The sequence below is a fragment of the Balaenoptera acutorostrata genome, chromosome 21 (assembly GCF_949987535.1).
Source record: "Balaenoptera acutorostrata chromosome 21, mBalAcu1.1, whole genome shotgun sequence".
Taxonomy (NCBI): domain Eukaryota; kingdom Metazoa; phylum Chordata; class Mammalia; order Artiodactyla; family Balaenopteridae; genus Balaenoptera; species Balaenoptera acutorostrata.
In genome coordinates, this window is record NC_080084.1 from 15,405,185 (window position 1) to 15,432,233 (window position 27,049).

General features: G+C 42.0%; 1 protein-coding gene across 2 annotated transcripts in view; it reads left to right on the forward strand.

Annotated features, from left to right (window-relative positions):
• The first annotated feature begins 7,946 nt into the window (after positions 1 to 7,946).
• GSR (glutathione-disulfide reductase) overlaps positions 7,947 to 27,049 on the forward strand; it is a 47,223-nt gene continuing 28,120 nt past the window's right edge. Inside the window, exons 1-3 of one of the 2 annotated variants that reach the window (XM_057537357.1) lie at positions 7,947 to 8,263; positions 23,336 to 23,362; positions 25,692 to 25,780. In XM_057537357.1, coding sequence (XP_057393340.1) covers positions 7,967 to 8,263; positions 23,336 to 23,362; positions 25,692 to 25,780 — 413 coding nt within the window. In that variant the 5' untranslated portion in view covers positions 7,947 to 7,966. The remainder of the gene's footprint in view (positions 8,264 to 23,335; positions 23,363 to 25,691; positions 25,781 to 27,049) is intronic. The other variant, XM_007174063.2, reaches the window with a different exon arrangement.

Below are 27,049 nucleotides of genomic sequence, written 5' to 3' on the forward strand. Positions count from 1 at the left end.
TTGTTATAGTCACTAGTTTTATTTTTAGATTCCACATATAAGTGATATCATACAGTATTTGTCTTTCTCTGACTTATTTCACTTAGCATAATACCCTTCAAGTCCATCCATGTTGCTGCAAATAGCAGAATTTCATTATTTTTTATGACCGAGTAGTAGTATTACATTGTGTGTGTGTATGTGTGTGTGTATATATCTCATCTTCTTTATTATCCATTCATCTGTTGATGGATTCTTAGGTGGTTGCTTCTATATCTTGCCAGTTGTAAATAATGCTATGAAAATTGGGGTGCATGTGCATGTATCTTTTTGAATTAGTGTTTTTGGTTTTTTCAGATATATACCCAGGAGTGGAATTGCTGGGTCATATGATAGTTCTGTTTTTAGTTTTTGGAGAAACCTCCATATTTTTTTTCCACAGTGGCTGCACCAATTTTCATTCTCACCAACAATATAAGAGGGTTCCCTTTTCTCCACATCCTCTCCAACATTCGTTATTTGTGGTCTTTTTGATGGTAGCCATTCTGACAGGTGTGAGGTGATATCTCATTGTGGTTTTAATTTGCATTTCTCTGATGATTAATGATGTTGAGCATCTTGTCATATGCCTGTTGGACATCTGTATGTCTTCTTTGGAAAAATGTCTATTCAGGTCTTCTGTCCATTTTTTAATCGAGTTTTTTTTTTTAATGTTGAGTTGTCAGAGTTGTTTGTATATTTTGTATATTAACCCCTTATCAGTCATATCATTAGCAAATATCTTCTCCCATTCAGTAGGTTGTCTTTTCATTTTGTCAGTGTTTCCATTGCTGTACAAAATCTTTTAAGTCTAATTAGGTCCCATTTGTTTATTTTTGCTTTTGTTTCCCTTGCTTTAGGAGACAGATCCAAAAAAATATTGTTATAATTTATGTCAAGGTGTGTTCTGCATGTGTTTTCTTCTAGAATTTTTATGGTTTCCCATCTGTCAGTTAAGTCTTTAAAACATTTTGAGTTTATTTTTGTACATGGTTTGAGAAAATAGTCTAGCTTGATTCTTTTGCAAGTAGCTGTCCAGTTTTCCCTACACCATTTATTAAAGAGGCTGTCTTTTCCCCATTGTATATTCTTGCCTCCTTTGTTGTAGACTAATTGACTATGTAAGTATGGGTTCATTTTTGGGCTCTCTGTTCTGTTCCATTGATCCATGGGTCTGTTTTTGTGCCAGTACCATACTGTTTTGATAACTGTAGCTTATTAGTATAGTTTGAAACCAGAGCATGTGATACCTCCCACTTTGTTTTTCTTTCTCAAGATTGTTTTGGCTATCCGGGATCTTTTGTGTTTCCATACAAATTTTAGAATTATGTGTTCTAGTTCTGTTAAAAACGCCATTGGTATTTTGATAGGGACTGCACTGAATTTGTAAATTTCCTTGGCTAGTATGGTCATTTTAACAAGATTAATTCTTCCAATTCATGAGCACAATATATCTTTCATTTGGTCTTCAATTTCTTTCATCAATGTCTTATTGTTTTCCAAAGTACAGGTGTTTTACCTCCTTAGTTAGATTTATTCCTAGGTATTATATTCTTTTTGATGCAACTGTAAATGGGGTTGTTTTCTTAATGTCTCCAACAGTTCATTGTTAGTGTATAGAAACACTTTGTATCCTGCAGCTTTACTGAGCTCATTTATTACTTCTAATAGATTTTTGGTGGCATATTTAGAATTTTCAAAATATATTATCATCTGCAAACAGTGACAGTTTTACTTCTTTCTTTCCAATTTGGATTGCTTTTATTTCTTCTTCTTGTCTGATTTCTAAATTACTGATTCACTTTCCTTACTGGTAGTTAGTCTGCTCATATTTTGTAATTCTTACTGATTCAGTTTTGGGAGAGTGCACATTTCTAGGAATTTGTCCATTTCTTCTAGGTTGTCCATTTTATTGGCATATAATAGGTTGTAGTAACCTCTGTGGTCTTTATATTTCTATGGTGTCAATTGTAACTTCTCCTTTTTCTTTTCTGATTTTATTGATTTGGGCCCTGTCTTCTTTTTTTCTTGATGAGTCTGGGTAAAAGTTTATCAATTTTTTTTTTATCTTTTCAAGAACCAGCTCTTAGTTTCATTGATCTTTTCTAATGTTTTTTAGGTCTCTATTTATTTCTGCTCTGATCTTTATTATTTCTTTCCTTCTACTAACTTTGGGTTTTGTTTGTTCTTATTTTTCTAGTTCCTTTAGGTATTGCTATAAAATTCCCCCTTAGAGCTGATTTTGCTGCACCCCATAGATTTTGGATCATTGTGTTTCTATTTTCACTTGCCTCTAGGTATTTTTTAAATTTCCTCTTTGATTTTTTTCAGTGACCCATTGGTTGTTTAGTAGCATATTGTTTATCTTCCATGTATTTGTGCTTTTTTGCATTTTTTTTTCTTATAGTTGATTTCTAGTCTCATAGTGTTGTGGTAGGAGAAGATGTTTGATATGATTTCAATCTTCTTAAATTTATTGAGACTTGTTTAATCTGTTGCTTAAGCCAGTGTTTCCCTGTTGATTTTCTGTCTGGATGACCTGTCCAGATATATCTGATAAGGGGTTAATATCCAAAATATACAAAGAACTCCAACAACTCAACATCAAAAATCAAACAACCTGATTTGAAAATGGGCAGAGGATCTGAATAGACATTCTCCAAAGAAGAGATACAGATGGCCAACAGATACACGAAAAGATGCTCAACATCACTAATCATCAGGGTGATGTAAATCAAAACCACAATGAAATATCACCTCACACCTGTCAGAATGGCTATTATCAAAAAGACAACAAATAACAAGTGTTGGCGAGGATGTGGAGAAAAGGGAACCATTGTGCACCGTTGACGGAAATGTAAAGTGGTGAAGCCACTATGGAAAACAGTGTGGAGTTTTCTCAAAGAATTAAAAATAGAACAACCCTATGATCCAGCAATTCCACTTCTGGGTATTTTTCCAAAGAAAACAAAAACAGTAATTTGAATAGATATATGCACCCGTAAGTTCATTGCAGCCTTATTCACAACAACCAAGATAAGGAAGCAACCTAAGTGCCCATGGACAGATGAATGGATAAAAAAGATATATATAATGGAATATTACCCAGCCATAAAAAAGAATGAAATCTTGCCGTTTGCAATAACATGGATGGACCTGGAGGGTACTATGCTATGTGAAATAAGTCAGGCAGAGAAAGACAAATACTGTATGATTTCACTTTTATGTGGAATCTAAAAAACAAAACAAATGAAGAAACAAAACAGAAATAGTCATATACATGGAGAAGAAACAGGTGGCTGCCAGAGTGGGAGGGGATGGGGAGATGAGCGAGATAGGTGAGGGAGATTTAGAGGCATAAACTTCCAGTTACAAAATAAATAAGTCATGGGGATGAAATGTACAGTGTAAAACAAAAAAGTAATTACAGAAATCATAACACATATTTAGATCCAGAATAGGTATATTAGTGTTATTTCTAAAGCTTTTTTATCATCTCCCCCACCCATATTCTTTGAAAATACATTGGTAAAAAATTAGAGATCAAAAGGGTGAAAGAGCTAATCAGTGCATGTGTGATTTCTCTCTAGACGTGTCTTCCGAGGTAGTAGCCCATTTTCCAACAAAGCAGACTTGCTGTTTCCCTTGGAAAGATTCCTTCCTCTTATTGTAAAATTTGCTTTTTGTTAATCTCACATTCAGTTATAATTATTGTTGTCTGTCTTTTCAGTGTTTATTCGTTGCCTCAATATTAAACAATGAAATTGTGCAATTTAGTAATCTTTATTTAATTCCTTTTCTCATATGTTTATCCTTCTTATAAATGACTGAAATTATTTTCATATATGCGTCACGAGAAATACATTTCATTGAGCAACGTAGATGTGCAAGCTTCTTTACCTACTACTATTTCCTGTACAGACTTCGCAGATTGTCTATAAACAATCTATAAAAGTACTTCTATAAAAGTACCATTTCCACCTTCCTTCTAACATAATAGCTCTTGACCTATAACCTTAAAAGAACACAGAGTTGTAATATCAATGAGTTACTTATGAGACATGAATACATTTCCTATAAATTATACTTTAGGAAAAAATACAGAGGGAGGGACTTCCCTGGTGGCACAGTGGTTAAGAATCCGCCTGCCAATGCAGGGGACACGGGTTTGAGCCCTGGTCTGGGAAGATCCCACATGCCGCGGAGCAACTGGGCCCGTAAGCCACAATTACTGAGCCTGTGCTCTAGAGCCCACGAGCCGCAACTACTGAAGCCTGCGTGCCTAGAGCCTGTGCTCCGCAACAAGAGAAGCCACCACAATAAGAAGGCCACGCACCGCAATGAAGAGTAGCCCCCGCTCGCCGCAACTAGAGAAAAGCCGGCGTGCAGCAATGAAGACCCAGTGCAGCCAAAAATTTTTAAAATAAATAAATGAATAAAATATTAAAGGATCTAGAACAGTGTGTGGCATTTGCATCATGTAAATATTAAAAAAAATGCAGAGGGAGAGAGGCTACAATTTTTTAAATGAAATAAGTGATGTTCAACATTTTCTCCTACAAAAAATACCATTAAAAAAAAATCTTGGATCTTGTATTTTCACCATAGGACAATATCTTTGATGGTTCCTTTCCAGTAATGGTTAAGAGAATAGGCTTCAGAGTCAGGCCTCCAGGATTTGAATCCCAGCTCTACCATTCACCAGGTGTGTAATCTTATACAAGTTATTAAGTCATTTACTCTCTTTGAGCCTGTCTATTTACAAAATGGGGGTAATAATAATATTTATTTCTTGGGTTGAGGAGGGGATAACAGAAAGCTCTTAGCATCGTGCCTAATAAAGTTCTTAAGGACAGTGCTTAGTTCAATCTATACTAATCGTTGGCTTATTATTTTGACAAATATTTCAGTGTCTTTGTGGAAATCACCTAAATTTGTATAGTGTTCAAAAGAAAAATTTAATGATGGAATTATTAAAATATGAAATAATCCCTTGGGGCTCTGCTGTCCCTCACAAATCATGCTAGTTTATAATGACGTCATAAGACTGCACACTTGAATGATAACTTAGTTGATTTTCATTCTCAGCATTTAATATCCCGAAACTACCTCTTATTAACTACATTGACTAAATTTTTACTTTAGCTGATATTTCTTTGCTTGAAGAAGAGAAAGTTTAGATACAGTCTGAAGTCTTCAAGTGTTGGGGATATGGCTACCCGTTCCCCTTCCCACCTAAGTCAGAAGTTCAAAGAGGAAAAACATTTACGTGAATGTAAAATATTATAGTCCCAAATAATACCTTATGAACCTTTGGTTTCAACATATTGCATGGGATTATGTATTTAATGAAAATGTTGATGAAAAGTTCTTCCCTCTGTTAAAACTAGCAGAGACGTAGACCTCCTTTCATCTTCTTTATGTTTGCTTTACGACATCATTGTTCTTCCGTATCTCCTGGTTCAAGACTTGTCATCTTTGACTCATACCCTGTCAGTTTCACTTCCTGATGTCTGTCCAATCTGTTTCTTCCTGCCTATTCTCAATACTGCCACCTATTACCTTTGCCTCCTACACTGCCAGTTTCACCATTTCCAATCCATTTCATCTATTTCCAGGGAAAGACACCCCTGAGAAATCTCCAGAGACTCCTTATTGCCTCTGGAGTAATGTCTACACACCTTACCCTGGTTACTAGCAAGGCTTTCCAGGACTCTACTCACCTCCCATTCTCCCCTTTAAGTTGCCTACAGTTCAGCCGGTCGGCACTGCTCTGCTTACTTCCTCCAGTTACTGCTAGCTCATTTCCTCCACTGTAAGTTGTTCTTGTTTGACAAGCCTGTCTCCTTTTTGTCAGCCTTCCTACTTCACGCATGAAGAAACTGACTCTCAGAGGGATTAAGTGACTATGACAGCGCCTGTGGGGGGATACGAAACCAAGTTTCTCTGACTCAGACTCTTTACTCCTAGATACTTGTGCATATTTCTTAAGAACAAGGATATTCTCTTATTTAGCCACAGTACAATTCTCAAACTCAGGAAACTTAACATCGATGTAGTATCATTATATATTATACAGGCCATATTCAAATTTCACCAATCATCCTTTATAGGAAAATTTCCCCATCCAGAATCCCATTCAGGATCAAACCTTGCCTTTCATTCTCATAATTCTTCAATCTTCTTTAACCTGGAATAGTTCCTTAGCCTCGTTTTTTTAAAGTTTTCTTAAAATTAATTAATTTATTCTTGGCTACGTTGGGTCTTCGTTGCTGCGAGCAGGGTCTACTCTTTGTTGTGGTGTGCAGACTTCTCATTGCGGTGGCTTCTCTTGTTGCAGAGCACGGGCTATAGGCGCGCGGGCTTCAGTAGTTGTGGCTGGAGGTCTCTAGAGCGCAGGCTCAGTAGCTGTGGCGCACGGGCTTAGCTGCTCCCCGGCACATGGGATCTTCCTGGACCAGGGCTCGAACCCGTGTCCCCTGCATTGGCAGGCAGATTCTTAACCACTGCGCCACCAGGGAAGTTGTTTGTTGTCAAGGCATTGACAGCTTTTAAAGAGTACAGGCCAGTTATTTGAAAATTTCCCTCACTGTGGCTTTTCCTGAGTGTTACCTCACGAACAGACTCAGGTTATGGATTTTTAGCAGGAATATTACGTAAGTGAAGTTGCATACTTCTTACTGCATCACATCACCAGGCACACGATGACAGCTGTCTCATTCCTGGCAATATTCACCTTTGACCACTTGGATAAGGTGGTGTGTGGCCCACTGTAAAGCCACCATTTTCCCCTTTGTGATCAATAAGCAATCTGTGGGGACATAGTCTGACTGTAAACAACCTTTTCCTCATCAAACTTTCACCCAGTGGTTTTAACATTCATTGATGTTTAATGACAGTGATCACTATGATAGTTGTAAAGTGATGATTTTTCTAACTCTTGTTTCGTCTACATTTATTACATGGCAGCCTAGTGGAAGGAGGATCTTTCCCTTCTTTCCCTCTATTACTTTTTAATCAGGAAAACAAAACAAACAAAAAACTTAAAGAAAGAACTGGATACCATTCTAACTGGCGTGTGGTTTGTCCCCCTTCCCTTCAGCGAGCTGGGCCTAGCTTCTGAGACCCGGACCTTTACTCCTTTGCCTCCACTGCTCCCAGCCTTGTGGGTGATGGGCGTCGGCCACACAAACTGACTAACTTACTACTTTGTTGTGCAATTGGTTGCTCCAGATATTCTAAAATGACACCCCAGTCTCTACAGCTTGGGAGGAAAATGCTTTTGTGTCTCCATCTCTACGCTATCTTTATGCTTCATCTGTGGAACACAAAAACATTTGTTCCAAAGCCTCCCAAATTAAATGTGCTGAAAGCCGGGGTGGGGGGGGGGTGTTTAAACTGTAGATTGCTGGGGTCCTGCTCCAGAGGGTCCGATTTAGTAGATCTGGGTTAGGGCCCAGGGATCAGGTGGTCTGCGGATCAAACCTTGAGAAACATCACCCTCAAAATGATGGTGGGCAAGTCTCCCTTCCTGGAGAAGTCGGCGCCACAGGCAACTCCCAAAGGGCCCGCTCAGAAAAGGCTGGGGGAACAAAAGAGGGCGTTCATCCTTCCTCGCCCCATCAGCCTTCAGAAACCTACATTCGGCTGATGCCACTCGGGCGCGGGGACCCAGGTGCTGGGGTGAAGACGGAAGCGGAGAGTTCCCAGAAAAGGGACCCTCCCTTGGAGCAGGGCGGGCTGGCTCGCGCACAGCGGGACGGAGTGGGGCGGCTCCCCCCTGCCCCGGTCCGGCCGAGCCGGGGAGCCCCATCGCCAGCCCGCCCCGCACCCCGCCGCGCGCCGGCTGAGTGCTTAGTCACCGTGAGGCTGCGCCGGCCCCGCGCGCCCCCCTCCTTCCCCGGGCCCGCCCACGGGCCGCACCCCCGCGGCGCGCACTTCCGCATGCATGGCCCTGCCGGCCCGGACTCTGAGCGCGAGCACGGGGCTCGGCTGGCGGCAGGCGGCGCGCACCTTCCCCGGCTACGCGCCACCTCGGGCCCGGGCCGCCCGCGCCCTCTCCCGCGCCATGGCGTGCAGGCAGGAGCCGCAGCCTTCGTGCCCGCCGCCCGCCGCCGGCGTTGCGGCCTGCTACGACTACCTGGTGATCGGAGGCGGCTCGGGCGGGTTGGCCAGCGCGCGCCGGGCGGCCGAGCTGGGCGCCCGGGCCGCCGTGGTGGAGAGCCACAAGCTGGGCGGCACTTGCGTGAGTACCCGCTCGCTCCCGGCGCTCCTCTTCACGCCTGGGTTCCTGCAGCGCGCGTCCCGCCGCCCCGCTTTGTCTCAGCCTCTCTCTGCAGGAACAGCCTGTGCTCTTGCCTAGTGCGACCTCCCCCCGCCTCCCCGAGGATGGGCCCCCAGCGCTGCGCTGTCCGCTTTCCCACGCGGGTCGGAGTCAGGATCCCAGCGGGGTTTGATGAGAGAAGTGTAAAGGGGCTTTTCCGCGGCCCCCGAAGCTGTGCCTGCGTCTGTTCCAGCGCAGGTATCATAATAACGCTGGCCGGAGTTGGTGAAATCTAACATAACTTTCCTGCATCCTCACTCCTCAAGGTGGAAGGGTATCGTATTCCCTGCTCGATCTCATCACCAGATCCATGAAACATAAAACTGCATCTAGAATAGTTGCAGCTGGTCTGAGTCTCTGTGGGGAGAGGGGAAGGGAGGATGGAGCCCGTGTCACTGAATGAGGATCCCGGTCCTCTCCCTTCAGTTTCAAGGGCAGAATGATTTACAGCAGCGGTTCTCACTTTTGGCTGCACATTTGAATCACCTGAGGAGTTGAAAAAATTCTGCTGCCTGGGTGCAGCCTCGGCTTTGGGTGATTCTTAATTGCAGCCAAGGTTGAGAATCACCAACTACAGTTGACATTGACGTAGGCTTTATTGTTAAATGACTTTACAGACCTTTTGTTTTGTTTTGGAGGGATTTTAAAACTACCTCCCCCCAAAAGAGGGTTGTAAATCCTGCGATTGAGAAACTATTACTTTAAAAAATAAGTTTAGTTCCCAAGTTACTGGCGTGGGCTCTTCTGTCACAATACTTGGGCGAGGTACTTGCTGTTAGTATTAAAATGTTGTATCCGAGTGTAACCTGGGCTTGGGCATGGAGTTCTCGAAGTTCCTTTGGAGAGGGATGCTTAAATTACACTACACTGGGAACTCCTTCAGGGCAGAAGTGGGTTCATATGTTTGCAAGCTCTTATCACCTTAACAGAGAGCTTGCTCAATAACCGTATGTGAATGAAACTCAAAATTAACAGCTGTGAAAGGGCTGTCTCCAGTGTCCTGTGCTCACATTTTTTTTTTAATTTATTTATTTAATTTATTTATTTTTGGCTGCATTGGGTCTTCACTGCTGCACGCGGGCTTTCTCTAGTTGCAGTGAGCGGGGGCTACTCTTTGTTGTGGTGCGCGGGCTTCTCATTGTGGCGGCTTCTCTTGTTGCGGAGCACGGGCTCTAGGCACGCGGGTTCAGTAGTTGTGGCTCATGGGCTTAGTTGCTCCACGGCATGTGGGATCTTCCCGGACCAGGGCTCGAACCCGTGTCCCCTGCATTGGCAGGCGGATTCTTAACCACTGTGCCACCAGGGAAGCCCCGGTGCTCACTTTTTAAGTTAAGAACGGAATGAGGAAAGGAGAAATCCCTGTTAATTATCAACTCGCACCTTGACACCTTAGTCTAGACAGACTCTTAGGAGAAGCCTGGCTCTGCAGAAAGCAGATGGAGGGGTGTCACTAAGAGGCCCCCCGGACAACTGGTGACATCACTTGATAACTGCTCATCTTTGCCCCTCTCTACTTCTCTGTTTTCCTCCTTCGCCATGTGTGTCATAATCAGCTTGTGTCATCCTTCATCGTTGCCTGGTTCCACTGGTATTAATCAAGAAGGGGCTGACCCCATTTTTAGGTTCCTGTTAGAAACGTGAATGCTTTAAGAGCTCAACTACTTCCGAGAACAAGTAAAGGACAGCTTAGGAGTCAACCATTTACTGCTTCCTTATAGAGTGCCTGGCCTTGCTTATCTCATTATGCTGCAGCAACTTTTATTTTTTAGTAAGCATTGATCTCTTGGGGTAAATCCCCTATTTAATATTTTTATTACATTCCATTTGGGCTCTTCTCAAACTGCCTTTTGGTTTTGAAATTCAAGGAAGGATGTAGTATGCCTTAGAATATCAGAGAAGGTAAAACCAACTGATGAGACCTGTTTAGATTTGTCTCAGGACTCTAGTTGTCTGGGTTATCCACAGGTGCATTCATAAACTTCTTAGTGCAGTGATTTCCAAACAGGTGTTAGGGAAAATTGAGGCGCTCTGAAGCACATTTCATTTGTTCCTGTCTTCACTTCTCCTGGTAATCTAAGTGCTAAGTATTTGGATTGGGGCTGGTTGAGATAAAAGGGTAGATACCAATATTTGTAAGACAAAGGTCCCTTCCCTCAAGGAATTTGCGATAAGGTGGGGAAGCAAAATGTAGACAGTCAACCCCAGAGTGAGGGGGTCTATGTTAATTGCTGTTATGGTAGTTGAGAGAAGAGTGTAATTATCACTTCTGCTTGGGCACATTGGATAGTTTTGGGACAGAGATAGTATCTTTGTGGACTTGAACTGGATGAATATTTTTTGACAGGGTAGGTCAGGGGCAGAGGCACAGAAGCAAGGTATGTTGTGTAATCAAATTTGACTGGAGCAGAGGGCGTCTCCTATAAAGCTGATGGGCAGGTGGTAGTAAAAAGGTAGAGTTTCTGGAAGCACAGTGAACTGTGGAAGGGTTCTGAGCAGGAGAGTGACACGATAAAAGTGGCTTTGTACTCGAGTTACTATTGAGAGATGTCCCGTGGGAAAGTCAGATGGAAGTTTCTTTACTATTGACTCTCCAACCAGGTTTTTTTTTTTTTTCCCTAAATGTTAATTAATGTATGTTAATTCTAAAGCCTGGTAAAATTTTTAAGTTGCGGTGGATAAATTCCCACAGGAGTTTCAAATTAAAGCCTCACGGTGGCGGTTATTTCCAGGGAGTGGGATTATGTTTTGTTTTTAACTGTTTCATTATTTGCTCATTTATTAATATGCCAGGTATATAGGTACTTTTTTAGATGCTGGGGTCACAGCAACGAAGCTAAAAGATAAAAATCCCCATCCTCATGGAGCTCACATTGTAGTTGTTATCTGTAGTTTCTAAATTTTCCATGCAGTTTTTTTAACAAATAAAATACAAGTTTTTGTTTTTAGCCTTCCTCCATGAAAACTTAGACTCATGGACTGATGGAGTTGGAAGTGATTTTGGAGATCTACTAATCCAGTCTGACTATAGTTGTTTTTTGTTTGTTTGTTTTTTTAATGGGAAGCACTTACATAAGTTTGCTGACTTAATTTTTTTTAGAAAAATTCTTCTATCACTATCATTTTTATCAAGGACGATTTTTTGATTAAAAGTAGGAAGCTTATAATTTCAAGTAAGGGACAGCCCTTTATTTATTTATTTAACTCTTTTTTGCGGGGGGTGGGGCTGCCACACGGCTTGCAGGATCTTAGTTCCTCCACCAGGATCAAACCCGTGTCCCCTGCAGTGGAAGCAGAGAGTCCTAACCACTGGACTGCCAGGGAAGTCCCGACTGTCCTTTAAGTTGAATACTTTTAGCTTTATAAAAACGGAGCATGGGCCCCATTGCTTTCATTTCATTAAGGATCCAGCTTACACAAATCCTTATAGGAATTGAGAAGCATTGTTCCAGCCCAGGACCCTCATTTTTACCAAGGAGCAAATTGAATGTCAATTAAAATGTGGTTGAAAACAAACCAAGTGTAGAATAACCTATGGAATTAGCATAGGTTATTAGCTATGCTAATTAGCAGCCAAACCATGGCTTCTGTGTAATTGTGTGGAGTAATTTATGATTTGATGAACATTTTTAAGCATTCTTCTCAGCTACAGGGGAGGAACCTTCTTACTTCTGCCTCTTAGGAAACAGTCATTATTTACTTTAAAAGCACTTATCTACTAGGTGGGTCTCCACTTCAGAGCTCCTGATCTAGCAGGTCTGGAGTGAAGCCCCAGCAGGTGTATTTTTAAAGAGCCCCATTCTGATTCTGGTGTACCTGAGCCCGACTCAGCGCTGGGGGTTTCATGGGGAGCAGGAACTGTGCGAAGACTTAACCCTATGGAAGCATTAGAATGAATCTGGAGAACCCTGCATAGTTGTGGGGATCAGATGATAATGAGTTTGGTCCTAGAGTCATTTCCTGGTTTCATAATTTCACGCTTCTGGAGTAAGAGCCTTCCATGGGTGTCTATATGGTGTGACTGTTTGCCTTGATCTCCTGACTCCTCCTCAGTTTTCCTTTTCCTGGATGCTTTTTTTTTTTCTCTTCTGTGATACAATGGAGTAGGCCCCTTCCGAGGAAACGGGTATTTTCAAGATGAGTGACCTGTGTTGGTGTACCTGAGAGTTCACTTTTCTTTGATGGAATTTATCACTTTAAACTGTTAAGAAACTCAGGTGTGAAATGACTTTGCTCTGTATTGTAGTAGGGGAGGAAAAACTTTCTCTCTTCCCATTTATGTTCAGTAGCTGGGGCCTGCAAATTAAACAGAGAATGGACAGATTATGGGAGAAAAGGTTTATTTCATATGCGCACATGAGTGTCACAGAAAAGAAGTGGGGAAAAAAAGGAACTCTTAGGCCTGGGAGCTTAATGCCAACTTAACAAAGGGTGACAAATTGTGGAAAAGTGACTAGACAAAGGAAAGGGGGTTTGGGCTTCTAAAGGCGGTAAATTGTGGGAAGGTAAATATATGGGGGGAAACTAATGTAAGATAAGGGTTACTTTAATAAGGTTTTTTTGTGCAGATTCATCTCAGTGCTACCTTTCCATCTCCAGTGATAAGGGTTTTTCTGCTGCTGGTACAGGATAAGGGTGGGAAACACCTTCATAAAGGGAAGTTTAAGCTTTGCTTTTAGGTAGAAAGGGGGAGAGCAGAGTTCCTCCTGTGTCTGCTGTTTCTTAATTGTCTTCACCTCAGAATAATTTTTATGTCAAAGGAGCATGTTTTGGGGTGGCATATTCTGATCGCCTCAAGTTCAGAGTGAAATAAGCAATGAGAGCCAGTACTGCTACTAAACTTCTGATGGGTAAACTAGGTTAAGAGGCAGGTGTAGCTCTAATAACATTCCACTCTTTTTTTTTTTTTTTTGGCCACACCGAATGCAGCATGTGGGATCTTAGTTCCCCAACCAGGGATCAAACCTGCGCTCCATGCAGTGGAAGCATGGAGTCTTAACCACTGGACTGCCAGGGAAGTCCCCGACATGATTCCACTCTTAAATTACTCTTTATTTTTCTGGATCAGGCAAAAAATTATAATAGTATTAGGTTAGGCATTAAAAAAGGGAAACTGAAAGAAATCACCTGTTTTTCTAGGATTCAATTAAAAATAATCTTTTATTGCCTACTGCGATTAAGTAATTTCTGAGAGCAGAAAAATACATGAGTTAATTTTTGAGTTCAGTTTTTGGGAGTCTCCAAAAAGGTAAATATAGGCATAACTCATAGCACTTTGCAGATTCTGCTTTTTTTTTTTTTTTTTTTTTTTACAGACTGCAGGTTTGAGGCAACCCTGCGGTGAGCACATCTGTTGGCACCATTTTTTTAAATTAATTAATTAATTAATTTATCTTTGGCTGTTTTGGGTCTTCGTTTCTGTGCGAGGGCTTTCTCTAGTTGCAGCAAGTGGGGGCCACTCTTCATCGCGGTGCGCGGGCCTCTCACTGTCGCGGCCTCTCCCGTTGCGGAGCACAGGCTCCCGTCGCGCAGGCTCAGTAGTTGTGGCTCACAGGCTTAGTTGCTCCGCAGCATGTGGGATCTTCCCAGACCAGGGCTCGAACCCGTGTCCCCTGCATTGGCAGGCAGATTCTTAACCACTGCGCCACCAGGGAAGCCCTGTTGGCACCATTTTTGCAACAGTATTTGCTCATTCGTGTCTCTTTGTCACATTTTTCTAATTCTCGCAATATTTCAAACTTTTTCTTCATCATTATATCTGTTATGATGATCTGTGATCAGCGATCTTTCATGTTACTACTACGACTTCCTGAAGATTCAGATGATGGTTAGCATTTTTTAGCAATAAAGTGTTTTCTTAATTAAGTTACGTGTTTTTGTTTTTTTTTTAGACAATGCAGTTACACACTTAACAGACTACGGTGTAGTGTGAACATAACTTTTTTTTTTACAACACAATATTATTATTTTTAATGAGTTTTTTTTTCATTTATTTGTTTATTTATTTATTTATTCTTGGCTGTGTTGGGTCTTCATTGCTGCACGCGGGCTTTCTCTAGTTGCGGCAAGCGGGGGCTACTCTTTGTTGCGGTGCGCGAGCTTCTCATTGTGGTGGCTTCTCTTGTTGCAGAGCACGGGCTCTAGGCGCGCGGGCTTCAGTAGTTGTGGTGCATGGGCTCAGTAGTTGTGGCTCGCAGGCTCTAGAGCACAGGCTCAGTAGTTGTGGCGCACGGGCTTAGTTGCTCCGTGGCGTGTGGGATCTTCCTGGACCAGGGCTCGAACCCGTGTCCCCTCCATTGGCAGGCGGATTCTTAACCGCTGCGCCACCAGGGAAGTCCCTAAACATAACTTTTATATGCACTGGTAAACCAAAAAAATTGTGTGACTCCTACAATATTCACTTTATTTCGGTGGTCTGGAACTGAATCTGCAATATCTCCAAGGTCTGCCGGTATAATGCTTCTCATGATCGAGTGCAAACCAAGAAGAAATGCACAGATGGCCCAAAGCCAAGGTGAATTAGAGCCTTCTGGGGTCTTTGTCTCTGCTATTCAGGGCGGTTCATTTCTCTGCCCATGCAGATATGGGAAGAGTCAGCTTGAGGAAAAAGTTCTTTCTGACTTACTATTCCCTTTGCCCCAGGCCTGTAGGAGCATGTGTTCCAGTGTTCTTTCTGACTGTACGGATTCTGTGGTAAAGACTGACCCACTTCTTGTGGTATAGGCGTACAGTTCTTACTAATAAGGACTGATCACCAGACAAAACCTTTTTTTTTTAATTGCAGTATAATCGACATATAACATTGTATTACTTTGAGGTGTACAACATAATGATTCGATATTTGTATATATTGGGAAATGATCACCACCTTAAATGTAGTTAACATCTGCCACCATACTTAGTTACGAGTTTTTCTTGTGATGAAAACTTTTAAGATCTACCCTCTTGGCAGCTTTTATGGACAGCTACATGTAAAAGAATGAAATTAGAACACTTCCTAACACCATACACAAAAATAAACTCCAAATGGATTAAAGACCTAAATGTAAGACCAGACACTATAAAACTCTTAGAGGAAAACATAGGAAAAACACTCTTTGACATAAACCACAGCAAGATCTTTTTTGACCCACTTCCTAGAGTAATGGAAATAAAAACAAAAATAAACAAATAGGACTTAATTAAACTTAAAAGCTTTTGCACAGCAAAGGAAGCCATAAACAAGACAAAAAGACAACCCTCAGAATGGGAGAAAATATTTGCAAATGAAACAACAGACAAAGGATTAATCTTCAAAATATACAAACAGCTCATAGAGCTCAATATCAAAAAAACAAACAATCCAATGAAAAAATGGGCAGAAGACCTAAATAGACATTTCACCAAGGAAGACATACAGATGGCCAAGAGGCGCGTGAAAAGATGCTCAACGTCACTAATTATTAGAGAAATGCAGAACTACAATGAGGTATCACCTCACACCAGTCAGAATGGCCATCATCAAAAAATCTAGAAACAATAAATGCTGGAAATGCTGGTGTGGTGAAAAGGGAACCTTCCTGCACTATTGGTGGGAATGTAAATTGATACAGCCACTATGGAAAACAGTATGGAGGTTCCTTAAAAAACTAAAAATAGAACTACCATATGACCCAGCAATCCCACTACTGGGCATATACCCTGAGAAAACCATCATTCAAAAAGAGTCATGTACCACAATGTTCATTGCAGCACTATTTACAATAGCCAGGACATGGAACCAACCTAAATGTCCATCGACAGATGAATGGATAAAGCAGATGTGGTACATATATACAATGGAATGTTACTCAGCTGTAAAAAGAAACGAAATTGAGTTATTTGTAGTGAGGTGGATGGACCTAGAGTCTGTCATACAGATTGAAGTAAGTCAGAAAGAGAAAAACAAACACCGTATTCTAACGCATATATATGGAATCTAAAAAAAAAGAAAAAAACTGGTGCTGATGAACCTAGTTGCAGGGCAGGAATAAAGATGTAGACATAGAGAATGGACTTGAGGACACGAGGTGGGAGGGGGAAGCTGGGAGGAAGTGAGAGTAGCATCGACATATATGCACTACCGAATGTAAAATAGTTGGATGGTGGGAAGCAGCAGCATAGCACAGGGAGATCGGCTCGGTGCTTTTCGATGACCTAGAAGGGTGGGTTAGGGAGGATGGGAGGGAGGGTTAAGAGAGAGGAGATATGGGGACATATGTATGCATATGGCTGATTCACTTTGGTGTGCAACAGAAACTAATGCAGTATTGTGAAGCAATTATACTCCAATAAAGATCTATTTAAAAAAAATAGTGACAAGCAGTGTAAACTGCAAAGTCTTGGTATAATGATTTTCTTTTGTTAAGTGAACATTTTTGCTTGCACATAAACTATTTTTATGAATTTGAATCTTTATTATTGAAATTTAGTGTCTTTTTAATTTTTTAATTTTTATATCATTTAAAAAAATTACTTTCCATTTACAGTTATTACAAAATACTGGCTCTATTCCCCATGCTGTACAATACATCCTTGAGCCTATCTTACACCCAATAGTTTGTACCTCCCACTCCCCTACCCCTGTGTTCCCCCTCTCTCCCTCCCCACTGGTAACTACTAGTTTGTTCTCTATACCTATGAGTCTGCTTCTTTTTTGTTGTATTCATTAGTTTGTTGTAATTCTTAGATTCCACATATAAGTGATATCATACAATAAAAAAATATATATATGCAATACAGTGTTAATAACAATAGTCACCATGCTGTACATTACATCCCCGTGACTTGTTTGTTTTATAACTGGAAGTTTGTACCTAGCAAAAGACTTCTTGATCATTAATGTCACTGTGAGCTGTGCTGTACACACCAGTTAGAGAGGCCAGCAGGAGGAGCGGGGGCTTTGGAAGAGACCTGAGAAACAGGCCACTTGGTAGCTTGTTTGTATTCATCTAGGCCGAAAACAATTACTCAGCAACATGTAAATCAGAAACTAACTTGGAGGTGATAGCGTGTACTTTGATATTATAGTGTCTGTATCCCCAGTAGGCTGAACATGCTTTTGTTCTTTTTTTTTTTTAATGGTAAGAATACTTAACTCGAAATCTACCCTGTTAACAAATTTTGAAGCGTACAGTACAGTATCGTTGACCGTAGGGACAACGTTGTACAGCAGATCTCTAGAACTTACTCATCCTGCTTACCTGAGATTTGGGGCCCATTGATTAGTAAATCCCCGTTGCCCTCTCCCACTCCCCACCCCCCAGTCCCTGGCAACCACTGTTCCACTGTTTGATCCTATGAGTTTGACTATTTTAGATACCTAATATAAGTGGAATCAAGCAATATCTGTCTTTCTGTGACTGGCTTATTTCACTTACTTTAGTATGCTGCTCCAAGGTCGAACATGCATTTTTATTTTATTTTTTATTTGTTTAATGTTTTTTGACAGTATAATGATTTTATTCATAAAGTTCAATATAGTATTTTAAGGGAATGTCATTTGGTGTTAAAACATCCTTTCTTATGTGAAATGAGCATGATAGTAAAGAGTTGTATGGTTTTTTTTTTTTTAAACTGACTTTTTTGGTTTATTTATTTATTTATTTATTTTTGGCTGTGTTGGGTCTTCATTTCTGTGCGAGGGCTTTCTCTAGTTGCGGCAAGTGGGGGCCACTCTTCATCGCGGTGCGCGGGCCTCTCACTATCGCGGCCTCTCTTGTTGCGGAGCACAGGCTCCAGACGCGCAGGCTCAGTAATTGTGGCTCACGGGCCTAGTTGCTCCGCGGCATGTGGAATCTTCCCAGACCAGGGCTCGAACCAGTGTCCCCTGCATTGGCAGGCGGATTCTCAACCACTGCGCCACCAGGGAAGCCTGTGATATTGGATTTATAATAAGAAATATGTATTTGGTCTTTGTCCCCATTTCTAGCACAGAGTTCCTGGAACCCTTGGAATTTACTACATGCTGAGTGGTAAGGGTGTCTGGATATTGAACCACACCTGAGTTTGTGTTAATGAGGTGTCTTCTGGAAAGAACATAAAATGGGGGCTGGTTGGTAGAGGAGCCAGCCATGTGATAGAGGGTTGGAATGTCAGCCTTAACCCCCTGCCCTTGGGAAGGCGAGCACAAGGGTCTGGAGGTTGACTGTCACCAGTGGCCAGTGATTTAGTCAGCCGTGCCTATGTAACGAAGCCTTCATAGAAAACAAAAAGGACAGAGTTCAGAGAGCTTCTGGGTTGGTGAGCACATGGGGTTTGGGGAGAGTGGCATGTATGCCCAGAGAGGACACGGAAGCTCCACACCCCTTCCCAGGTACCTTGCCCTGTACGTCTCTTCCATTGGGCTGTTCCTGAGTTACATTATAGCTTTTTATGATAAACTGGTGATCTAGTAAGTAAAATGTTTCATCACATGTTTCTCTGAGTTCTGTGAGCCACTCGAGCACATTAATCAAACCCAAGAAAGGGGAAGGGGTCTTTGGAACCTTGGGTCTATAGCTGGTCGCTCAGAAGCACAGCTGACAACCTGGACTTGTGGTTGGTGACTGAAGTCGGGGCGGGGGGGATAGGACAGTCTTGTAGGACTGAGCCCTTCACCTTTGGGATCTAATGCTGTCTCCAGGTAGATAGTGTCAGAATTGAGTTAATTGCTTGATTGTGTGGAGAAATAAAACACACATCAGAATTGGTGTCAGAATTGTGAAAGGACATGGGCAAGTGGTGTCCAGACAGCATCTTGCTTGATAACTGTTGGTGTAAAGCTGATAAAGACAGGGATCTTTATCTGTTCTGGTCAGCAATACCGAGCCCCTAGAACAGTGTCTTGCACAATCTGAAAGAATGTGTTGATGAACCAATAGTGTTTTGCTTAGTGAATGATGACTGGTCATTTTCTAAGTGCTCCTTCCTCATAGCAGTCCTGAACTAGATTTTGGGCTGCAAAGGAGGAAAACAGATGGAGGAACCATTAGGCAACTCTGTGATGGGGAACAGAAAGGGGGAAACCAGAGGAAGGAAGCTTCCTATTACTTAAGCACAGGTGACATTCTTGACAGGTGAGGTTGTAAATTAACCAGTGACATGGGCAGTGTGCAGTTTGTACTTGTCTGGGCAGAATTGAAGGTAAGAGGGCCAGCCCTAGGGAAGTGGAGAACCTCTGAATTTTGCCACAGGTGTCATCAGACTCCTCACATGTTCTGTCCCTGTTTGGAGAGGCTCCTGTCCTCACTGTGAGCCAGTGCTGGCAGCCGACGGAACGGAAGGATTCTGAGCACTAGATTGGAAGAGGGAGTTCTCAGAGACGGGCCATCAGTTTGCAGAGGGAGGCAGAGCTGCAGGAATCTCTCTGACACTGGGTGTCTCTGTTCCTACAGCTAGCTTATTGTTGGTCAGTGCCCACCTAGAGAATGCGGGCTCTGCAGGGGGATTTGCCAGGTGGAAAGCGTGGTATGCTGCAGGCCTTAGCTGTGTGCACTCCTGAGAGGTCAGAGCCCTGACAACCCGTGACCCTAGTGCCCCAGTCTGGAAGGCAAGCTTTCTTTGCCATCTGTTGATCTGTTTCTGAAAGGGAGCCGGCCACCGGGGAATTTATCTCCTGTGTTTGCCGTACGGCTTTTGTACATGGGGAGCTGGCAGACTGCAGAAATAATTCAGAGGGGTCAGTGGCATCATCAGACCTATCATGAATTAGAAAAGAGGTGCTTTACATACATTATCTCTGATCTCAAAATCTCTAGAATGTAAGTATTATCATTCCTATTCTATGGAATAGGAAACTGAGCTCAGAGGGGTTTAAAAAGTTACCCACCAACTTCTAGGAAGTGGAGGATTCAAACTCCTGTCTGTCTGACTCTACGCCCGTGCTCTCTTTCTGACAACCTAATGCACCTTCAGCTGTAGAGCGAGAAGGAGGCTTGAACAGGACTGCACAGAGCTCTCCACTCCGGCTTCCCCAGCTTTGTAGGTAACGAATCGTTCTTTTCTTCCCTTCCAAGTCAAAGAGGCATCTGATAATCAGTTGTGTTGCACTGAAGTGTTCGAGGTTTCTGAAACTGTCGGAAACCCTGGAGGCCTATCACTAGGAGCTGCCAAAATAGGAGGAGGAGTACTTCAAGGTCATGGGCTTCCATTCAGCCATAGCCCCCGGACCCAAGGTGTGCTGTGCTGGAATACAGATTCTCCAGCCCCCGAAGCTCACAATTTTCTACCACCTTCTTCCTCTGATTTCTGGCCCAAGACTTGGCAATTTTAGGGAATGTGGCTGATTCTGCTGCTGCCTCTTGAGCCAGCATCTTGGATAGGCTGAGCACCTCTCCCAGGTCAGGACCGTGGGCTCCATGAGAGCAGGGACCATTTCCACTGAGTGCTCTGCTTTGCATAATGCCTGGCGGTAGTGAGTGAGCACTTCCTCAGTACTTCTGGATGAATGAATGGTCACAAGTTAAAAAGTTCAGAAACTTCTAAAAAATAAACTAACGTTAGTCATACGCTTGGCACCAGACCTGTGTTCTTTGGACACCGAGAGAGCCCGCCTCGTTCCTTATGGCCATGATCAGCAGAGCTTACAGGCACCTGACATAAATTATGTCTAGAAGGCATTTGTTTCCATATGAAAGAAAAATAATTGTATCATAAAAAATACTGAAAATAGCCAAGAGAGATCAAAGAATCACCCATCTAAATTCCACTCCCCAGATAAAATCATTTTGGTTTATTTCTTGGTCTAAATGAATTATACAGTAATGAATGACATTATAAAAAGTATTTAGAGTGAAATATGAAAGTTTTCTCCCTCCCCAGAGATGACTACTGTTAAGAACATGGAATATTTGCTCAAACTGTTTAAATGTATGTGTACCTTTGCAAATATATATAATGCAAATTGGAACATGCAGAACAAATTGTTCTGCAGCTTTCTTTTTGTCCCTTAATATCCTAAGAACCCCTTCTGTAACGGTAAATAGAAATCTACTGTGTCCTTTTAAACGGCTGCAGAGCATTCCATAGGCTCAATGTACAGTAATTTCCCTATAATAATGCTTCCGTACTGATGGGTAGTTAACTTGTGTCCAGTTATTCACTGTGACAGCACTACAGGGAACATCCTTATACGTGTATCTTTGGACGCTTGGACATAACATGTGACTCCTTCTGTGTAATAAATTCCTAAATTTAGAATTGCTAAGTTCTAATGGTATGTGCAGTTTTTTTTTTTTCTTTTTGGAATTCATGTTCTTTTATTTATTTATTTATTTATTCATGACTGTGTCGAGTCTTCGTTTCTGTGCGAGGGCTTTCTCTAGTTGCGGCAAGTGGGGGCCACTCTTCATCGCGGTGCGCGGGCGTCTCACCATCGCGGCCTCTCTTGTTGCGGAGCACAGGCTCCAGATGCGCAGGCTCAGTAATTGTGGCTCACGGGCCCAGTTGCTCCGTGGCATGTGGGATCTTCCCAGACCAGGGCTCGAACCTGTGTCCCCTGCATTGGCAGGCAGATTCTCAACCACTGCGCCACCAGGGAAGCCCGGTATGTGCAGTTTTAATCAGTCTTACTCTTTAAAAAATATTTTTTTAATTGTATAAGTTTGACATGTAACATTGTATAAGTTTAAGGCATACAGTGTGTTACTCTGATTCATTTATAGGTTGTAATATGATCGACCATGTAGCGATATTTATCATATTACATAATTATAGTACAATGTCATTGTCTAAATTCTAATTAGTCTTACTCTTTATTTATTTTTTTTAAATTATTATTTATTTATTTATTTATGGCTGTGTTGGGTCTTTGTTTCTGTGCGAGGGCTTTCTCTAGTTGCGGCAAGCGGGGGCCACTCTTCATCGCGGTGCGCGGGCCTCTCACTATCGCGGCCTCTCTTGTTGCGGAGCACAGGCTCCAGACGCGCAGGCTCAGTAGTTGTGGCTCACGGGCCTAGTTGCTCCGCGGCATGTGGGATCTTCCCAGACCAGGGCTCGAACCCGTGTCCCCTGCATTGGCAGGCAGATTCTCAACCACTGCGCCACCAGGGAAGCCCTAGTCTTACTCTTAACCACAGTTTTTTTTCCAAGTTATTTTAGGATGTGATCAAAAGGAAAAAACAGATGTAAACAAAAATGTGTGTATAAACATATACATCACAGTTTACAAGGACTGTTGCAAGGAATTTTTTTCTAGTCTAAGGGGTATGAATAGTTATTTTCTTAAACAACTGTCTAGTTTTTACGTGAAATCTTACAACTATTTGTGTTTTTCTTTGTGTATAGGCTGCCAGAAGGCTAAGTAAGAGTCAAGTTTGTGGTCTATCTCTAACAAGTATATAAGCATGGAGATAGATAAATAGCTAGCTAGCTAGATAATAGCATGGATGAACTTTACTGCTTGATTCATCAATCGTCCTTTGATCTTGAAAAATAATGTAGTTTTCCACTAGAGATTTTCTCAAAGGGGACATTCTGGGTGTTTTACCCAGCATACGCCATGGTAAGTTTCCCAGAAATCCTCTAGGACAGTTGCTCAAATGGTTCAGTTGCCTTTATTCAGCCGGTGGGTCCTCTCACCTCCGTGCTGCTGTTTCTCTCTGCTTTGTTCCTTTGGACCTGTGCAAGCTCAGGCTTTGGCCACCTCCTGACCTATTACCATCCCTGCAGGGCATCGCCCCCTCCCCCGGAAATGGAATTGTCCTCCCTCCCTCCCTTCTTCCCTTTCCCTCCTCTCCCCTCCCCCTCCTCCTCCTCCTTCTCTCTCAACTGCTTCTCTTGAGAAAATGCTCATAAGTAAAATTCTCTGCCTCCTCACACAAGGAAAGTAATGTTCCTATGTTTTCCAACTCTATAATAGAAAAAAGGAAGTAGCTGTAGAGTGTGACTTAGAACTCAAGGAATTCTCCTGGGTGGATGCTTGGGATTCATCTCTTGCATGTTTGTTTGATGGTTTGAGTTTAATAATCTTAAAATATGTCCTTTTTATTTTTTTTCTAGGTGAATGTTGGATGTGTACCCAAAAAGGTAGAACTTTTATTTCTCCTTCCTTCCGCACTCCTTTGACATATTTGGTAAATCATGATCAGAGTAAGGATGTTCTCAAATGTCCCAGTTAAAATTCTTGCTGCAAAAAATAACTGAGAAAGCTACTAACAGTGGCTTGAACAGTAGGATAGTTTTTATTTGTGTTTTCAAATATCATTTATTAAGAAGCCTGGAGGAAAAAATAAAGATGCCTGGAGATAGGCAGCTTCTGAGATTGGCTTAGCACTTAAGGATATCTGAAAGGACCCTGGCTTCTCTCCATCTTTTCCGCTCTGGTATCCTAGGTGTATGGTCAGTGGTAACCCCTGCCCCCTCATGGCCACAGGATGGCTCATGGAGCTCCAGGCAGGATGTCCTCACCCAGCACTGCCCCTGCAGATTGCTTTAGATTCTCCTGGCCAGGATGAGCTACTGGCAAGTGAGTGGCATTTTCAGCCAGGAAGAAGGGAGGGGGGTGCTGCTGGAGAGATAACCACAGAAATACTAGCTCCTGGATACTAATTGCATCATACATACAAAGGAAATTCATCCTGGCCATTAACCTTGTGGTTAAGTTCCCATAGTGACAAAGTTCCTGTGGGAACACAGAGGGGAGATAACCAGGAATGGAACACAATGTCTGGTCTCAAACTTCTGATGGTCTGGAAGGAACAAAGACCAACAAAATATTTATAGTCATGGTGTAAAAGAAAAGCACTGTCCATCTGCAGGGGATAACTTTTTCTCAATAGGGAGATCCAGCCAGGAAATAAAAAAGTTTATACCCCCCTGTAAGCCCAAGTGCTGATGTGACCAAGACCAAGTAGATGATGGTGGCAGATGGATGGCTGTCCCTCCTACATGTGGCTCTGGTTAACTACATGGACCCTGGGTGACTTTGCACGGAGTGGGGTGTTTGCCTCAAGCCATCTGGTCTTTTACCTGCTCCAGGGCGTCTCTGAATCAATTTTTCCCAGGGAGACAAGAACGGTTTTTCTCCTGGAAAGACGTGTCAAGATTGTCATGGGTTTTTTGTTTTATTTTGATGTTAGTAATTTTTGTTTTTAAACAGAAATCTATTTCCCTGTAAATTATCCATGTTAAAATTATGTATCATGTGACGTTGGGTATCTCCTGGCCACTCTAAAATTGAATTTCTCAAGTTGCTTGAATGATGTTTCTGAGGACAGTATTTGGATACCATTGTGGTAAGCAGTTGATAGAATTGCACCTCAGTTAAAAGAATCCATCACAGTCATCAATTTATTCTTCTTTAGGCATAAAGGGAGGAAGGTACAAAGAAGGAATCAAAGGCTTGTCAAAAGTCCTGGGACTTCCCTGGTGGCGCAGTGGTTAAGAATCTGCCTGCCAATGCAGGGGACACAGGTTCGAGCCCTGGTCGGGGAAGATCCCACATGCCACAGAGCAACTAAGCCTGTGTGCAACAACTACTGAGCCTGCGCTCTAGAGCCCCCGAGCCACAGCTATTGAGCCTGTGTGCCACGACTACTGAAGCCCGCATGCCTAGAGCCCATGCTCCGCAACAAGAGAAGCCACCGCAATGAGAAGCCCACGCATCACAACGAAGAGTAGCCCCCGCTCACCGCAACTAGAGAAAGCCTGCGCACAGCGACGAAGACCCAAGACAGCCAAAAATAAATAAATAAATAAATAAATAAATAAATAAAAGTCATGTCTCTGGCATGTCTGACAAAGAAGATGGTAGTTTGTCATCTAGAGTTCTGGATGCCAATTTCATTTCAGTTCTCATGATGATCAGTTGGTTTACAGATTATAGGCTACATCCCACAGGAGATGCATCTAACCTTTGAGTTCTGGATGTCTGATTACATATATCCTTACAGGGACATGTTTGTAGTTATAGGAATCCGTTTTCTTAAAGTTTCCAGTGCTCAATTTTATCTAATAGTTTCCTTCTAAATCACTTTAAAGTTACAGATGCAATTGCATTTCTTAAATTGAGCACAGAAGGCAAGGCTTAAAGAAATTTGAAACTTAAAATGAATGTAAGCAATAGTAAATTTGAATGGAAGAACTGTGAGACATATAAAGAATATTCTGCTTTTACAGAGTATATAAACTGTGAAATTCAACAGTAGAACTAATTTCCCCCAACATTTCAGAAGTCTCACTATGAAATCTATCTGGTCATATTTCTGAAGTTTCTCTTTTAAAATGTTTAGTTTTGTTTGTAAGTTAAAGGTCAGTATCTTTATCTACTATTATATAGTTACCTTTCTGTAGAAAAAAATTTCTCTTTTTTTTCTCTGGACTCACGCACTACTGTCTTGGGTACTTTTTTTTATAGGTAATGTGGAACACAGCCGTCCACTCTGAATTCATGCATGACCACGTTGATTACGGCTTTCAAAGCTGTGAGGGTAAATTCAGTTGGCGGTAAGTGTAAACGCTGAGAGAGCTCTGTTTACAAACGTACACTTTTTCTTTCATAGTGAAGTAAGCCATAAATTTTTTGAGGGTGTATTATTGTGGCAAAATGTATATAACATAAACTTTTGGAGGTGATAGATATGATTTTGGCATTGAGTGCAGTGATGACATACTTATGCATATACTTATCTCTAAACTCATCAAGTTGGTACATTAAATATGTACAGCTTTTTATATGTCAGTCATGCATCAATAAAGTGGTTTTAAAGTACACAACACAACATGAAAGGTTCATTTTAGCCCTTTTAAAGTTGCCGATTCAGTGGCATTAGGTATATTCATAGTGTTGTGCAACCATCGCCAACATCCATTTCCAGATTTCCACCAACCCAAACGGAAACGGTGTACCTGTTAAACAATCTTCCCTTGCTCCAAACCCCTGATACCTCTATTCTGTTTTCTGTCTCTGTGAATGTGACTATTCTAGGTACCTTATACAACATCTGTCCTTTTATGCCTGGCATATTTCACTTAGCGTAGCACTTTTAGAGTTCATCCATGCTGTGGTATGTGTCAGAATTTCATTCCTTTTTAAGGCTGAATGCTGTTCCCTAATTTTTTTTTTTAAGTTTTTTTTTTTAAGCAGATATTCATTTTAAATTATTTATTTGTTTATTTATTTATTTTTGGCTGTGTTGGGTCTTCGTTTCTGTGTGAGGGCTTTCTCCAGTTGCGGCAAACAGGGGCCACTCTTCATCGTGGTGCGCGGGCCTCTCACTATCGCGGCCTCTCTTGTTGCAGAGCACAGGCTCCAGACGCGCAGGCTCAGTAATTGTGGCTCACGGGCCTAGTTGCTCCGCGGCATGTGGGATCTTCCCAGACCAGGGCTCGAACCGGTGTCCCCTGCGTCGGCAGGCAGATTCTCAACCACTGCGCCGCCAGGGAAGCCCCCTAATATTTATATACCACACTTTCTTTCTTTATTCATCCTTCAATGGACTCCTAGGTTTTTTCCATCTCTTGTCTATTGTGAATAATGATGCTATGAATATTGGTCTACAAGTCCCTGTTTTCTGTTGTTTTGGGACTATACCTAGAAGTGGAATTGCTGGGTCATGTGGCAATTTATATTTAACTTTTTTTTGAAGTTTTATACCTTTTATTTATTTTCTTTATTGAGGTATAGTTGATATACAATATTATATAAGTTTCAGATGTACAACATAGTGATTCACACCTTTTAAAGGTTTTACTCCATTTAGAGTTATTATAAAA